General features: G+C 41.2%; 1 protein-coding gene and 1 long non-coding RNA gene across 2 annotated transcripts in view; both read left to right on the forward strand.

Moving 5' to 3' along the window:
* Window positions 1-8,656, forward strand: part of LOC147486104 (uncharacterized) — a 12,724-nt gene extending 4,068 nt beyond the window's left edge. Inside the window, exons 2-3 of the mRNA XM_086570418.1 lie at window positions 7,959-8,066; window positions 8,140-8,656. Coding sequence (XP_086426544.1) covers window positions 7,959-8,066; window positions 8,140-8,454 — 423 coding nt within the window. The 3' untranslated portion in view covers window positions 8,455-8,656. The remainder of the gene's footprint in view (window positions 1-7,958; window positions 8,067-8,139) is intronic.
* Window positions 859-5,263, forward strand: LOC147486105 (uncharacterized). Its single transcript, XR_015200958.1, has 2 exons — window positions 859-2,515; window positions 5,048-5,263. It is a non-coding gene; the product is annotated as an uncharacterized LOC147486105 (long non-coding RNA).
* Window positions 8,657-17,942: the final 9,286 nt, after the last annotated feature.

The raw sequence follows: 17,942 nt of genomic DNA on the forward strand, positions 1-17,942 counted from the left end.
CGGAGCCCTAGGGGGCTTACCTTTCATTCAGCTCTTATTCCTTACTTTCCGGCTATCGTGGTTGTGGGTGTTAGCCCGTTCGGTTACCTTATTCGCAAGATTCCCTCTCTCGATATTGAGGCAAGGCAATTGCTATCGCCGCTTTCTTCTTTGTTCTCCCTAGACTTTTCTCACGTTTTAGGACTCAAACGATAGTCAACTCAAGGCAGCCCATGAAACGAGCTATAAGCCCATTGCTCCTTAGACGAATCCTTAGTTTGAGGACTCTGACGATAGATTTTACTTGGAACATCCAGTTGTCAGTCAAAGCTCCAATTCGAGACCTGTAGTTGCGAAATATGATCTGATTAGTTAAAAAGGAAGTTGGGAATGAGAGATTTTACCATTATGCCGAAGTGAAAATGCACAGGTGTGCAAGCCATCAGATTAAGGTTTCTCTCCGCTTTTACTTCATAGCATGAAGGGTTATCCTATAGATTATCCATGAGGCCATTATATGGCCGCCAGAGATCACTGTAATGTTCGATAAACGATCCCATCGTCGATGGTCATAAAATGACGATAGAAGCACCAAAAGTAGCGGTAGAATCGATGTATTGAGTGCCCCACGGACTACGGAGCTTCGTGCTGCTTAGCTGCCTTCAAGAGTTCGGACCGGGCAGTCTCCAGATCTTCATCTTGCCCTATGAGCTCATGCAGTGAGTGCCTATGTTCAGGATCCCTTAGTTCTGAGCGAGGGCTTGACCCGGACATATTCTTCTGCATTTATCTTGTCGGATCCCGTGTCCACGTCGTCGAAGAGGTGGTCTTTGGACTACTATTTCCGGAGCACTCTTCTGAGCCCCAAGATTCGCCGAAGGACATAAACCCCCTCCTCCCCACATTCAGCCGTTAATTCGCCCGCAGTGGATGTGGTGGCCGGGGAGAAGCTCCTACTTATCTGAGTCTCCAGCATTAGATCCTGCTGCCGCTACAGCTGGTGAAGAAAAATAACTATTAGCCGAGTTGGCAGTCCATGCACCCCATACGAGATAGAGAGACAGCCAGCGAGGGAATTGAGTCGACTACTGCCTCTTGTGTTGAAACATTACCTCTTGAACTAGTCGTCTCGCCTGCCTCCATGGGAAGAAGCCACTTCAGATAGAATAGTAGAAACAAATGATCCACCTACGTATCCTTCCCTGCAGCATTTCTACCATTTTGAGCACCCATCCTTATAGAAGCATTTGATTCCTCTCTGGCCCGGCACATTTATTAATCAATGTTTCATTGATAGGGCATTGAATCGGGAAACAAAAATCGTAATATGAAAAACAACAGGGCCGCTCGACCCGGCCCTGGACCCGATCTAGCTTCTCCCACCGCCTATGCGACCAACACCGATCTTCTGATATCTGAAATGGATATCTAGCTGGAGAGGACGGGCCAATACTCACTTCTTCTAATCGCTCCTCTCCTTCTTCTGGTTCCGGATGGACAGCGAGGTCAGCGGCTAGGCCATCATGGAAAAGATAGGCAATGGGACCCAGCAAGGATGGCTAGAATAGGATCTCAATGGTACTATTGGTCATGTGTGAAATGGGCAATTTTGCGCGCTATATGGAAAATTTTCCCCCATGAGCTATGACACTAATGCCCCACTAACCTAATAGGGCTACGGTCCACCATCTTATAATCAGGCCGAACCATCCTACCCGGGGTTCCCTACCCTAATCAGTTAGTAAAGGCTTTCATTTCCATCCGCCCCAATATCTAAAAATGCTGTCAAGCCGTAGGAATTCTATCCGCGGGAGAGTCCCTTGATCCCCTATCCCGAAAAGAAGGAGATATCAATTGGACAAAGGAGCCTATACATCTCTCCTTTCTTTCTGTCTTCAATCAGAGAACCTGGAAGCGTAGCTGCTCCTTGCTCAGCTTCTTGCTCACCTATAGGAGAGGAGTGCGTAGTGGATTCACAGTCCTATCCTCTGATGCACCTATCTTCTTACATCTCCTATCTCTCCCGTACCATTGAAAGGAAGTAAAGCAAGTAGTCTCCACTCATGGTCCATATCATTATCTTAAGAATTTCAAATCCAGTCCCAGATAGAGGCAAGGCATAGAAGCATAGCCGAGAAGGACCAATCAGGAGTAGTAGTCAGTAGATAGAAGAGAGAAGATCTGCTCTGCCAGAGGTTGGGAATGCAAGAAGAGGACATCTAGGACAGCTAGGATCAAGTTCAGTCTAGTTCAATTCAGTCTTTGTTCATCCTACTGATAAGCTGATAGAAGCTCTGGATACTAAGACCAAGCCAGCCTTAATAGCTAGAAGACCAGTCTAGTGAAGGTGAGCAAGTAGTAGGTGTAGGTAGTCAGTCCAGCCAAGATCCAAAGCGGGTATATGAAGCTGATGCTAGCCCAATATCCCCTAAGATGGAGTAGAGATAAGATGAAGAAGCCATAGAAAGGGGTGAAGCGGAGAAGATGATCCCTCTATATTAGAACTGAGACGAGAGGGGAAATAGGACGAGTGAAGGTGATGTAGAACATTAGTCGAGTCTGTCAGTGTCATAGGCGTGCGCCTATGTTCCCTCTATATGTTATGGGCGTGAGTCCCTTTGTGGAGTCCAAGCTCATGGTTCGAGTCCATTTGTTAGTTGGACACATGTCATATTCCTATTGGTTTATGCTTTCTAGGTTTACTTTAAATAACGGGTTTGTAGTTAGGGTTTCAGTAGTTGTGTTTATGTGTGTGATTTGTGATTGAGAAATTCAATAAAAGAGTGATTTTTAGGTCGTCTTTTAATTGTGTTTCAATTAAAGTGTAGATTCAATTAAACTGAAGCTTCCGCTAGTAAGATCTACATTATTTGGTATCGGAGCAGATTAATTTCAGGGGTTACTATTCACAGTACTGTTTACCGAAAACACTGTTCATCGGGTACCGTGCTAATGTTCACCCAGATTACTGTTCACCCAGATTTATTTATTTATTTTTCAAAAAATCAATTTTTTTGTGTTATTATGGTGAATAACAAAGTAACTCAAGGTCGTCCCCCATCTATGGATACTCACATGTTTCGGTTAGAGGAAAACATGAAAAACATGACACAGATGTTCCAGAACTTTACTGCAACAATGGCCACAGTACAGAGAGAGGCGCAATAGCCGCCACCACCACCGAATAATGGTTCAGTGGCTAGTACTGATGATGCGTCATCACAGAGTAATGGTACATTCCCTCTTCGAAACCCTTTTGCGCCTATTGATCTAGCGACTAATGGTGAGGACAGAGTTGTGGGAGTAAATAACAACAGTGAAGTTCATCAGGCGGATGAAGTAGCTGATCGTATAACACCCATTGTTGGTATTGGTCAAGATGATGACGGTGTTGGAGAGCTCCCTGTGTGAGTTCCACCCATAGTGCCACCACCGCCTCTACCCGGCTACGTACCTAGCGGCCCCAGGGCCACAACATCCGATTTTTCAGCCAAGGTTAAACCCTAATGGCCAAAATCGAGGTCTACCAATGCAAGAGGCAGCTAGAGGCGTGCATCTTCCTCCACAAGGGTGTGAGATTCCGCGTGTTAATCAGGTTCGGGGCAGAAGTCATGGTAACCAACATCCTGTGCAGCGCTGGGTTGATGGTGATAGGAATTTTTGGGAACAACCCATTCTTCACAATGCAAGGCAAGAGAATAGGGGTCGGTCTCTATCTCCTCCTTCTTCTCCTTCTATCGATCGGTGTTCGTAAGGCGATCGTGACCCTAACCGTCAGGCAGGTGATTTTGAAAGGTATGACCATTTTAGTTATTTTGATGAAGATCATGGTGTTCAGAATATTGATAATGGGGTTGTTGATGTTAATTATTTCCTCCGAATATTGGAGAGGAGTCAGGCGGGTGATATTAAAATTGATGTGCCTACTTTTGATGGTAAACTCGATCCTAATGAGTTTATTGATTGGCTTAATCAAATTGAAAAGGCCTTTGATTATAAAAACTTAGATGATGGAAAGAAGGTTAAATTAGCATCCACTAAGTTGAAGGGTTATGCTTTGGTGTGGTGGGATGAATTAAATCTGCGGAGGGTTAATCAAGGTTACAGGCGTGTTTGCACTTGGGCTAGTATGCGCCGAGAGTTACATGCGCATTTTGTTCCTAAACAGTACCATCAAGATTTGTTCATTCGTCTACAGAATTTGAAACAACAGTTGTCGCCGGTTCAAGAATATCTTGGCGGTTTAGGTTGTTGTGTACTTTCGTCTTTGGGTTGGTTGAAACTAAGGAACAGAGGGTGGGTTGTTATTTGAATGGTCTGCGCAGGTCAATTCGTGAAGCACTTATCATGTTTGAGATTGAGGACATGGCTATCGCGTTTAAATATACATTAGCGTCTTTGAACGAGTGCTTTCACCGGTACGACTTACGCACCTTATAATGGGTTTACGCAAGTGTAGTTACAGCCGCTACTCCCGTGGTCGGCTCTTTGGGACATATAGTCTTTGCTAGAAAGTGCTTTGAATGTGGCGTTATGGGTCACATTGCTACTGAGTGTCCTAAGAAGAAGAAGCGCCCTGTTTTATTAGCTGAAGGTGAAGATGAGGTCGAAGATGTTGTTGCCAAGCCACCTGATCTTGTCCTAGATTTCCAGCATGAAGCTTTGTCAATATTTCCAGCTTCAGACGCTCCACTACTTTAGCTTGTGGACAAGCTTCATCAACATGAGGAGAGTGATGTAGAACATTAGTCGAGTCTGTCAGTGTCATAGGCGTGCACCTATGTTCCTTCTATATGTTATGGGCGTGATCCCCTTCGTGGAGTCCAAGCCCATGGTTCGAGTCCATTAGTTAGTTGGACACATGTCATGTACCTATTGGTTTATGCTTTCTAGGTTTACTTTAAATAACGGGTTGTAGTTAGGGTTTCAGTAGTTGTGTTTATGTGTGTGATTTGTGATTGAGAGATTCAATAAAAGAGTGATTTTTAGGTCGTCTTTTAATTGTGTTTCAATTAAAGTGTAGATTCAATTAAACTGAAGCTTCCGCCAGTAAGATCTACATTAGAAGACCTCCTCTATAGGCATAGTCTAGAAAAGCATAACGGCTATAGTCTACTCCAAGAAAGACTGAAAGCAAAGATCAATAGGCAGCAGTTGGATCATTCACCCTAAAGCAGATAGGCATAGACGGTTGATAAAGCAAGAAATTTAGGCCGAAAAGGCTGTTAGAGTCGCTTGATGGGTCCACCTAAGGCTTCAAACAGCCGCAACTCTAATTGCAGCAGAAGGAAGGTCGCTATAAAAGGTGCCTGCTCTCATCAGTCTGGCAAGAATCAGGCGCTTGATAACTGGCAATAGCCCTATTAGCACTGAAAGGGCCCCTAACGCTACGCTAGACGACTATAACTATAGCAGTCAGAAAACAAGTAGTTGCGCTATGCCGCCCGCACCACTATCACCTGCACAAGTTCGCACGCAAGAACCTAGTGGTCGTTCGATTGTGACTAAGAGAGCGCCGTAGGATTCATAAGTCACGTCGTGGTCATCGCCGTCAGGCAGGTGAGAATCGCTATTCTGCAAAGAAAGCGCCTATTAGGGCACTCTTTTCAAGCTCTTGCGTTCTTATCTATAGCCGAAAAAATGACTTTAGCACTTCCATTGCCGCATGACCTGCATTCTTATGAGCGACTACAATCAGGACTATTATAACCAGGGCCAGGTTCACGAGATCCTTACCTGGCTTCAAATCAGTGACTACTTTAGCGGATGTAAGCCGACTCGGGCCTGCATTAGCTGGGTTTAGCCATTAACTAATAACATAAAAAAGATTCAACTCTAATCGTGCTTGAGCCAGACTGAAAAGCCGATTGCGCAGGACTTAAGTGCCACCGAATAGGATCAGCATTTCATTACGGACGCCCTGACTATAGTCAGCAGTTGCCAAGCTTGCGCCAGCATGTATTGGTTAAGAAAAGAAGCTTCTCATTAGCAAGCACGCCCACCCAACTTCTTCTCAAGGCGAATCCTACTATGACTCATCTACGTTAGCAGGCATGCCTGACTACTTATAGCCTTCTATGAGTCTTACCCCACTGGGGCCTGACGGTACGTAGCGCAATAGCGTGAGAATCATCTGCTTCGTATTGCATGAAGTGACTACTTTTTTACACTAGCTGGAGCTATTAAGCCTGCCTAAACGGATTCTGGGGAATGAGCTTCCTTAGAAAGGGCGCCTGCTCTCATCAGTCTGGTAAGAATCTGGTGCTTGATAAGCGGTAATATCCTATTTTTCTTACGCGGCCGCTAATGCTAGACGCTAGTAGTCAGAGCAAGAACGAGTTGTTGAGCTACGCCTCCCGCACCACTATAAGCAAGAAAGTTCGCCTGCAAGTGCCGATTAGCTTAGCTTGTGTCCAGTCCCAGATTCATAAGCCCTTGACTCTCAGTCCGGCTTGCCATTCAGTTTCTCAGTCTGGTGTGCCCAGTTTCAGTTAGCGCCCTAACTGTAGCCTGGCGCGCAATTCATTACCACTACTGGAAGGCTATTAGTTGCTTTGACTAGTCAACTGGCACGCTGCTCTACTCTGGTTCATCTTTAGCTGCCACTAGCCTATTCATCCTTTCACACCTCTGGTAGGTAGTTAACATGCCTATAGTAGGTTCACTCATGCGTTAGCGTGGACCAGACCGCTTCAGTTGCCTTTAGATATGAACCTAAGCGTGCACCAGTAGGCTATTGCTAACGACTCAAGTAGGCAACTAGTTTAAGTACCAAAGTAAGAACGCGACTAGTTTCAGTCCCGCTTTTAAGTGCTCACGCAAAAAGAAGCTTTCACCAACCTCCGGTGGTCCTTTTTCATCACCTGACTCATAGTTAGAAGCCCTTGTGAAAGACGCCCTGACTGTAGTCAGCATTCGCTACACTTTCACTAACTTATAGCGCTTACGAATACGCTTCCCATTACTGACAGTCCGGGCTGACTGAGAATATAGACTGAACTAATCTAGGCTGAACAACTAGTGACTCAATCGCGCTACTACCCTTGTCCAATTCATATTCTTTTTCCTTACACGGTCACAATCCACATTGCGTGTCCGGATGTCTTCTTACGACTCATAGGGTGCTAGGAATATGATCTTCCTATTCCCAACATCTGTGAGAGCTTCCTTAGGTGTCTCTGGGTTTCTATATCAGCTACCCAGGTGGAAGAGTCAAACTCTTTTCTATGGTGACTTTTCTGAAGAGTACCTGTAAAATCTATTACTCTATGTCCTTTTCTTGTTAAGAGCTCCCACAAGTAGTATAGTTGAGGGGATTAATGCCGTTGTTACCCATTTTCCAATGAATGACAATGGAGATACTCATGGTAGCACCTTTTCAGCTAGATTGGTGAGCAAGGCCCTTACCGGCCTTGTATATCTTAAGGGAGCCCATTTACTTAATTTAGTTTAAGATTTTCTAAATGGTTTTGTTGGAAATAATTGGTCGAAAAAATTGTTTCTTTTGTGAGATTAATACGTATGACATCTAACACACTTGTTAAAATAATAATAATAATAATAATAAAAAGAGAGAGTTGGTAATCTGGAATGGTCTCTTAAGAGGCAAATGTCATTGTGGAATTTGTGGGGTTTTGAAGCAACCCACTTTAAAAGGTTTTCAATGAAATCACTTTGACCTAAATGGGATTCCATGACATATATTCCAGCCACAGGCTATATTCTCCCAATTTGGATTGTAAGAACTCTTTAATTTATTATAAAAGTGGGGTCATTTCTCATGTGTTAGCTTATAAGGCATGTTATAATCATCAATATCCAGTGCTAAGGGGTTTTTAATTTGGCTATGTACACCTTATTTCTTTTGTTCTCTTTCTTATTCAGTATCATGTATTGTTTGAAAATGAAATAAACTACTGGTGCAGCAACTCAGTCATTTTGACAGATTAATAGCATAAAAGTACCTAAATGAATTTCAGGATTCTGCTGGTGGATACATGGTGGCATTTGCTGGCCGCAAATATGCAGCAAGGTCTACCCCTGCTTTTGTTGCAAATGGTACCTACACTGTGACCAGCTTTACTCTGGTAAGGATATTAAGGTTGACTTTGTCATTCGAGTCATTGTCTTTATGAAACTGACGTGGCTATGTGAATGCAGGTGTTTGAGTTTCAAAAGGGTAGGTTGCAAAACTTGTTCTGGAAGAGAGATGGATGCGCTTCATGCGGCTCAGGAAAGTCTAATTATGTCTGCCTCAACAATCAGGACTGTGCTATTCGAACATCTAGCTGTAAAGGTAAAGGGGGACCTGTAGATTGCAGCATCGGTATACAACTAGCTTTCTCAGGCACAGATAAGCACCTTAGGGCACTCAACTCATGGTATGAAGTAGAAAACCTTCGGCAGTACTCTCTCTATAACCTTTATTCAAATCTTCGGGGTTCTCTCACTGACCAATACAACAAAATCTTTTAATAGTTCAGTTGCTTGGATTGTGGACTTTGTTTATATTGTTGCTTGTTCTGTAATCACATTTCTTCTTGTTTTTCTGTTTTAATTCCATTTGGCCATTTGGGTTTGTTACTCATGTACCTTTCTGAAAGTTATGTAAATTTCCTTCAGAATTGTTGTGATCATTGGATCTGTTATTATTATTGAAAACTGATTATTTCTGACCCGTTTTGATAAGCCATTGTCTGTGTCGTTTCTTTTTGGTGGTATCCTGAAGAGTGAAGACACCTCGAGAATGTCACAAGGATTTGCCAGTAATTTTCCTAAAGTTTCTGCTTCCTATTTCCAGATGTTAATTTGCCAGTATAGAGCCTTGACAAAAGTAATTTTTAGTCTGGAAATGAGGTTTCCTTGTGTAAAAATGTGTGTTTGCATCTTTGGATTATTTTTCTCACCAACTTCTGAAACTCAACCTCCAATCGATTCTCGTTGTTAAGGTATGTGTGTTTCGTTTTTTTGGATGGGGGACCGTCAAGTAAGAGTGTAACATCCAAATATCCAATATGTTTTTTCACTCTATTCTTCATTGTATACATAATCTCTATCAAGTATTCAGGATGTTTGCAAATCTGTATTGTTTATCTAGTTTGTTTCTTTAGATTTTTATACGAAGAAAACCCTTAGAGCAAGTCCAATGGGCTGCTAAAGGCTATATAACACCTCAAAAACCAAAATATCATTCCAACAGGGCTACTAGAAGACTCTTAAATTTGGCTGGTGTGATAAATCCAACCAACCCTGGCATAATAAATTTCAACAGACGACATAGGTTTTGCCGTTTGTGTGTTAAATTTCAACAGACGGCAGAAATTGTGTCATCCGTCTAAAAAAAATTCCGTCTACAAACTAATGGATGGACGGCAGAAACTGTGCCATTCATATCCATTTAGCACTTCAAAACACAAAAGAGCTATTGGAATGAAATGTGGCAAGGGTTTAGCAACTCCTTTTAGCAGCCCTCTATTGGACTTGCTATTAGCTGAATATGGGAGTTAGACATCTGGCGAGGCTCGGTTTGGAACTTTAAAAAAATAAAAGACTGACAATTCAGAAAAAGTCTGGGGAAGGAGGTGAGTTAACAATCGGCATGGGCCTGGAAAAGAAACCACTGGGGAAACAGGTTGGGCTTCTCTTGGAAGAACTAGTTGAAACCCAACACGGACGGAAATGAAACTTGGGCCTGGATTTGCCGTTGATTTTGCCTATTCAAAATTTCGACTAAGGATATTCGTATTTGTTATTGTTTTTCTATGGACTTCAGTGATCAGTCGCACTGCAGGGCTACTGATGGCCATGTGCCCATGTCTTCAAACTTCATCAGTTTTATCGAAAGTTAGTTAGTCACAAAGACATTGTTCACATCAGATTCCTGGCTCCGTCCTTGGTATTGGCCTCTTGGGCTGTGTTTGACAAACTCAGCGTGGAGAATTGTGTGTGTTGAAATTGGAATGCAGAGAAATTTAAAGTAGCGGGAAGAAATCTATATTATTTGATCAAAGTAAAATGGAGCTATTTATAGCCTTTACAGAAACAGAAATGAAATAACGAACCACGTTTTACAAGCCTTTAGATCCTCCTGAAGACTAGGACTTATCTACTGACTGAAAGACTAATTCAAACAATTATATCTAACATTCCCTCCCTTAAGCTAATGCATCTGCACTTTGCTTACTTCAGTCACTCCAAGCATTCCACGAAGCTTCTCAAACTGCTCCAGCTTTATTGGTTTTGTCAGAATATCTGCAATTTGATCCTGAGATTTGCAGTAGCTCAGCTCAACGACTCCCTCGTTCACCAAATCTCTTAAGAAATGGAATTTTACATCAATATGCTTGCTTTTCCCATGAAACACTGGATTCTTAGACAATTGTATAGTGGAACTGTTATCACACATAATCATAGTGCTTGATTTCTCTTTAATTCCAAGCTTCTCCACCACCCTTCTAAGCCAAACACACTGACATGCACACAATACTGCTGCTATATACTCTGCTTCCGTAGTCGAGAGAGCAACCACTGGTTGTTTCTTTGAGCACCAAGAGACTGCTCCAGACCCCAACATAAACACAAACCCAGATGTACTTCTCCGATCATCTAAGTCACTGGCATAATCACTGTCTGTAAATGCCATGAGTCTCAAGCTGCTTTCTTCTTTCTTATAAAAAATCCCAAGATCAGTTGTACCTTTTAAGTACCTCAAAATTCTTTTTGCCGCAAGCCAGTGTGACATAGTGGGACTGGACATGAACCTGCTTATCAAACTAACACCATACATCAAGTCAGGCCTAGTTACAATCAAATACATGAGACTTCCAACCACCTGCTTGAATAGAGTTTTATCAACTCTAACTCCTCCCTCATCCTTGGACAGCCTTGTACCTGGTACTATTGGATTCTTCACTGCATTAGCACCCTCCATATCGAACCTTGCTAATAATTCTCGTGCGTATCTTCTGACAGATGAAAATTCCATCTATACATTGTTTAACTTCTATTCCAAGAAAGTATTTCATCTTCCCCAAGTCGGGCATATCAAATTCCAGCATCATTGAATTTTTAAATTCATCAAACATGCTTCTATCATTCCCAGTAAAGATCAAGTCATCAACATAAAGACTTATTAGTAATATTTTACCTTCTTTCGACTTTGTGAACAGTGTGTGCTCACTAGGACACCTTTCAAAACCTTCACGCACAAAATACGCTTCAATTCTGCTGTACCAAGCTCGGCGCTTGTTTAAGGCCATATAATTCCTTCCTCAGTCTATAAACTTTCTCTTCTTCTCCTTTCTTCGTAAATCCCTCGGGTTGCTGCACAAACACTTCCTCTTTGAGCTCTCTGTGAAGAAAAGCGCTCTTCACATCGAGTTGAAAAACCTCCCAACTGAATTGAGCAGCCACTGCAAGTATCATACGAATGGTATCAAATCTTGCCACTGGAGCAAATATTTCAGTGTAATCTACTCCATGGTGTTGTGCATACCCTTTTGCCACTAGCCTTGCTTTGAACTTTTCCACATCCCTATCTTCGTTAAGCTTAGTTTTGAACACCCATTTAACTCCAATAGGTTTAACTCCTTTAGGTAACACAGTGAGTTCCCAAGATTGGTTCCTCTCTATGGCTTCAATTTCTATTGACATTGCTTCCCTCCATTTCTTGCTTTTAATTGCTTCTTTAAATGAAACTGGGTCATTCTCAATCACCATCATTGCATTCAAGTTTTCATCTTCAAATAATCCCTCCCCTATTTCATAATCCGCCATCCAACTTGGTGCTCTTCTTCCTCGTATACCCCTCCCTTCAGCTAATTCTCCATGTACATTAGAGTTTTGCTCATTTGGAGGTGACTCTGTTGGGCTGCTACTCAAATTGTTGGAACTGCTGCTGGAATTGTTTGAACCTGTTCCACCATTTGCTTCTTCATTCTGGTCATCCTCTCCATCACTTCCATCTTCATCTTCCCATTCTAATATATCTTGCTTGATTTCTTCCTCCGTTCTGCCCCAATCCCAACTTTCTTCTTCTTCTTCAAACACAACATCCTTGTTGACGAAGATCTTCTTTGCGACTGGATCATATAATCTCCACGCCTTGGACTCATCACTAACTCCTAGAAAGACATATTTTCTGCTCTTATCATCCAACTTACTCCTCCTTTGATCCGGTACATGAACATGTGCTATGCATCCGAAGATTCGAAAATACTCCACCACTGGTTTCTCACCACTCCATGCCTCTTATGGAGTCTGGTTTTCAATTGCTGCTGTTGGGCATCGATTCTGAATATGCACACACCATCTCACTGCCTCGGCCCAAAAAGCTTTAGGAACTTTCTTCTCAATTAACATAGATCGAACAACATTCATAATTGTCTTGTTCTTTCTCTCGGCAACTCCGTTCTGCTGAGGAGTAAAGGCTGTCGTCAGTTGTCTACTGATGCCCTGTGATTTACAAAACTCTCTAAACTCATTTGAGCAGAATTCACCACCCCTGTCTGTCCTCAAACAAGTTATGTAAGCACCTATCTCCTTCTCAACACAAGCCTTAAAACTTTTGAATGTAGCAAAAGTTTCTGACTTTTTATGTAAGAAATAAACCCAAGTTTTACGAGTGAGATCATCAATAAAGCTTAAGATGTACCTCTTGCCATTATTTGAAGCTGTCTTAATAGGACCACATATATCTGAATGCACGAGCTGAAGTCGCTTTGACGCCCTCCACAAACTCTTTCTCGGTACATGCATTCTATGTTGCTTGCCGATTAAGCATATAGTGCATACCTTCTTTGGAAACTTCAGAGAGGGTAAGCCAACCACCATCTTCTTATAAGGAAGCATTCTCAGTCCGATGTTGTTTAAGTGCCAAAACGACAATGCCACATATGAGCTTCTTTCTCCGATACAGCTTCAGCTTGTAAACACAGAGAATTTCTTGGTGCCATAGAAGCTGACAGATAAAACATTCTATTTCTACTCATATCAGTTTGCATAATCAACCCCCTCCTAGGATGAAATACTTTACAGGTTCCATCCCGAATTAAAATGGCTAACCCCTTCTCTTGAAGTTGTCCTATGCTTAATAAATTGTTTTTAAGCTCAGGAATATAATAAACATCAGATATTACCTGGGTTATGCCATTCAATTGCACCCTTACACTTGCTTTTGCTACCACTGCCATTTTCGTGTCATTCCCAAGTTTCACTGTCCGACTGAAATTTTCTACCAAATCTGAGAACCATTCTTTGTTCCCGGTCATATGATTTCTGCAGCCCGAGTCAAGGAACCATATTTCTTCTTTCTTTGTTTGATGAAGCTCTATATAGGACATCAACAAAAGCTCATCTTCTTCCTCCAGCTCAGCATAGTTTGCCTTTTTTTCCCAGTCGGGACACTCGTCTTGAAAGTGTCCCAACTTATGGCATTTGAAACACTCGATCATTGCTTTGTTTAGAGGATGTCTCCCTCTGCCTCTTCCACATCCTCCTCTAAGCACACCTCGACCCTTCCTCTGCCAAACCTATCTTCCTGAGCTACTTTCAACACATGTTCCTCCTCTTGGTGTCCCTTCATTCTTTGTTCATGGACAAGCAGACTTCCATGCAATTCATCAATGCTCAAAGTACTTAAATCATTTAACTCCTCTATTGAACAAACAACATAATTGAACTTGGCCGTCAATGATCTAAGTACCTTACTAACCACTGTACTCTACTCCATTGTCTCATCATTTGCCTTCATCTTGTTCACCACAGTTAAAGTTCGTCCCAAGAAGCTGTTGACCTTTTCTCCTTCTTTCATGGCAAGCAACTCAAACTCCCTTCTCAAAGCTTAAAGTTGTGCTCTTTTCACCTTCATGGACCCTTGATACTTCTGTTTCATTGAGTACCAAATTGCCTTTGACGTCCCCTTGTCAAGAATTGTTTCCAGGATTTCTCTACCAATCGCGTGGAACAAGTAGTTCTTGGCCTTTAGATCTTTGAGCTTGGCCTCCTCCACAGTCTTTCTCTGCGCTTCACTTGCTGGTGATGTCCCAATTGCTGGTGCAGAGATCCCTACTTCCAATCATAATGGCCATCTAAGTACGGAATGGACGGTTTCAGAAACTTCTCTGTGGTTGACATTTTTGATCTCTCTGTGACACTTCTCACATAAAACACACACTCACTAAAAAGAACTGTTTCACTCACATTTCTTACAATCACTCGCACACACTCAACCAGGCCCCTTACGATAGCTCTGATACCAATTGTTGAAATTGGAATGCAGAGAAACTTAAAGTAGCTGGAAGGAATCTATATTATTTGATCAAAGTAAACTGGGGCTATTTATAGCCTTTACAGAAACAGAAATGAAATAACTAACCACGTTTTACAAGCCTCTAGATCCTCCTGAAGACTAGGACTTATCTACTGACTGAAAGACTAATTCAAACAATTATATATATCTAACAGTGGGGGGGGGGGGGGCGCTAGTAGATATAGTTTTGCCTCAGGCCAGGAAACTAGGAACATCTTCTTCCATGACCATTCATCTTTATGGATGAAGTTTGACACAGTTCATTCACATAGAGAGAATTTTCTAATGATCTAATTATCTATAACTTTCGAAAAAAAAAAAAAAAAAAAAAATCTATAACTTGTGTCTGGCCAGCCTTGGATATTTCACTTAATTTAATCATTTTTAGCATCTACCATGATATTGACTTTGGTGTTGTTTGGCCAAGGTTGTTATTATCAATTGAATGGGAATCGTCATGGCTTAATCTAACCTACCACAACAAGTATTATTTACAACTAAAGGAGAAGGAAAATAATTCCACTTGCTTGATCGTCACTTGGTCCCTCATTGAGATAGAAGGCCTCATATTTTAAAAAAGTTAAAAAAAAGATTCTAATAGAGATTAGGACTTTAAACTTAAGCTTGTGCGTTGACATCATACTTGACTTGATCTCTGAGTAATAACAATGTGCTCTAATGTCCACTACTATTAAGAATTAGATTATATGTCTTAGAATTCCTTAGTGGCAAGTCCATTTCATCCACCCATAAATTACTTACAAACTAGTTGTAAAGTTACAAATGGAGGAATAGAACTGCCAAGATATATAAAGTTTTCAATAACCTGGCCTCTTATAATCCCCACCTCCAGAAAGAGAAACATAAAAGAAATACCATCACACACCTAGCAAAACAGGTGAAAGGGGTTCCAATATGGACAACACTTCTTGTGTACGTAAGTTATACTCTACATTGTTTGTATAACATAATGCAAATACGAGTACAGGCCGGAAACAGAACTTAGAATGGTGATAACCTTCTGGATGGATAACTTAGAATTAACAACTCGTTCGAGTACGCTAATTTTGCCAATTTGCAACGCACATGAAGTATTCATCATTGGTGATGTGCCTAAAATTAAAGCACACAGCAAACGCGATGTGAACACGTACTTATAATCCCGTTCTAAATAGGAAAAATTGGTGCAGTAATATCCTTCGGTTTTGTATATGGCAATAGGGCAATACACGAGAAACCGTACGTAGTGGACAAAGGATGTGCCATGTGTACGAGGAAAGTAAAAGAAACTCCATCAAGTTCTCCATCCAAGTGTAGATGATCTCAAATCTTACAACAACTACAGATGGCGAAGAGGAGACACTAATTTGCTAGTGCAAGAATATCTTACTAAATTGGTCTTATTGGTAGTGTAAGTTGCTCACGTATAGAGATTTGCATTGCCGCATTGACATTCTCTAAGTGAATCAATAGGAAACTGGAGATTTGGTCCACTTTCACGAGATAGTTACAAATATTAGCATATCATCTGAGGAATATATATATCCTAGAGAAGATACGCAAGAAATGGTTCGTCCATTATGACGTGTATCCCAATTGCGAACTTGAATAGAAGTAAGGTTGAAGCTTCCCGTACTCTTTTGTACTTTTATTTACAAGCGAGATTACCACTTGGATGTGCATTACTGGTGGGTCTGGTGTTGACATGCATCGATTTATTCGAATAGCGACACGTGGTACAGATCACATTCACCAAGAGTGGACACTTTCTTTAGACGTTAAAAGGTGCAAACAAAAGCAAAGAGAAACCATAGTGATTGGCACAGTGGACCACCTGATTATGCTTGAACAAGACAAGGCAGTGTGGGTATCACCATTCACCACTACTAGTTCCTACTTCCTACTGGCTACTGCTACATTGCCAACACTTTGTATGGTGAATAAGATAAAGATGTGAAAAGCTAAGTGGAATTGTGAAGACTTCTGTGGGGGATCTCCCTAATGGTAGTTCCAAAGTTTTGCTCATGTGGATCTCAAGGCATTTCGAATGATGAATAACTTGTCCCAGTAAGTATTGTAAGAAAAAGTCTTAATGCATGGCGTTAATTTGTGAGCGAGCCAAATTGTGTTTAAGGCGTGCCGAGGCATTAATGCCAGATGGCAGGGGTGACCACTAGTTTTATATATACTTAACCAGTTAACCTCTTCACATGTGCTTAAGTTTCACTATAAATAAAGTATACAATTATTCATAATCTGCAAATGGAGTAGTATAATTAAACCTAGTCTAAGTTATCTTGCCTGATCCTTCGCTTAATCAATTTCCCTAAACATTTTAAATGGCCTAATTCGGCATATATGTGGGCCTGGATCTAGTTGGATCTTTGTCCTAGACACCCCATTTAGAATGCCTTTCAATCTCTTTCGATTCCCTCATTCCCATACTTAAAGTTACCAGTTAACAACAAGAATGAGGAGTGCACGCACCATTTTGAAGAGTTGAAGATGTACCAAAGAGGACATAGATTCGGTGTAATGCCCCCTTAGTATCCTTACTACTACAGTAGTACAGTACTAGCTAGTGTACTACTAGGACTTTTCGAAACTGAACAGAATCACAAATATCCCATCTCTCAGCAAAATCTAGTCCTCTCAATCTCTCATACATTGGGTACGAAATGCTGTTAAATCAAGGCAATTTCATTTAATTTTTTTTCTTTCGATCTCTTGTGTGGAGCCACTTTTCTCCAACAAACAGGGGCATATGAACTCATCAATCTTAACCGATTTCTAGACATCACAGGTTAATCCTTTGCTAATGTCTTTTAAGAAAAGTAAGTGATTTCATTATCTGGGACCACTAGAGTTGGTAATTCGTTTGAGTCTTGGCAAATGTACGCACCTATGACATCAGGATCATGAGAACCTTATACGTATGCATTTGTTAGTAATCACTTTGGGGGAAACCAATATACAATTCCTATATACCATTTTTTAGTAGTTCAGAGTTTAGAAATTCCTTTAGTAGTTTAGTACCCTCCTAGTCCCTATTGCAAGTGAAACTCAATGGGTTTCCCTTTCAGGAATACCAGGAATGTGGACGTCCTTGTAACTTGTTAAAGGCACCTATCTATGAAAAATTGAAAAGTGAAAACAATTCTGTACTAGTTTGGCACTTTGGCCTACCACCTACAACAAAAATCTCAGCTAGCATGATCTTAAATTTCTTGAAAATCTAACCCGGCCTTGATATTCCCAATAGGTGGGATAATTGAATACTTCCAATAGGTGGGATAATTGAATCTATTGGAATCAGAATCCCCCCCTCATATCCGTTTATTCGCGAGTACTCTTTATTCGTTGCTACCTAAAATTGTGTCCACTTTCACAGACGTCACAACCAAACTGATGTCTCCATTGTCCCTCAGAAATAGAAAAAATGTTTCTGCCTAAAGTAGATAGCATTTTTTACCAAAGGGTCAATAAATAAAAGGTAATATGTCAATATTGTACACTGAATTCTTAATATGGTCCAAGAATGAAATTAAATTTTCCTGGAAATTTTATTGGATATACAGATTCTTTCACTGTCAGCAAAGCGACAAAGTTGTAAATGACTCATTACAGTAAGTAAGTTAATAATGACTAGTATTTT

Source organism: Coptis chinensis, chromosome 7, assembly GCF_015680905.1.
Source record: "Coptis chinensis isolate HL-2020 chromosome 7, ASM1568090v1, whole genome shotgun sequence".
NCBI lineage: Eukaryota > Viridiplantae > Streptophyta > Magnoliopsida > Ranunculales > Ranunculaceae > Coptis > Coptis chinensis.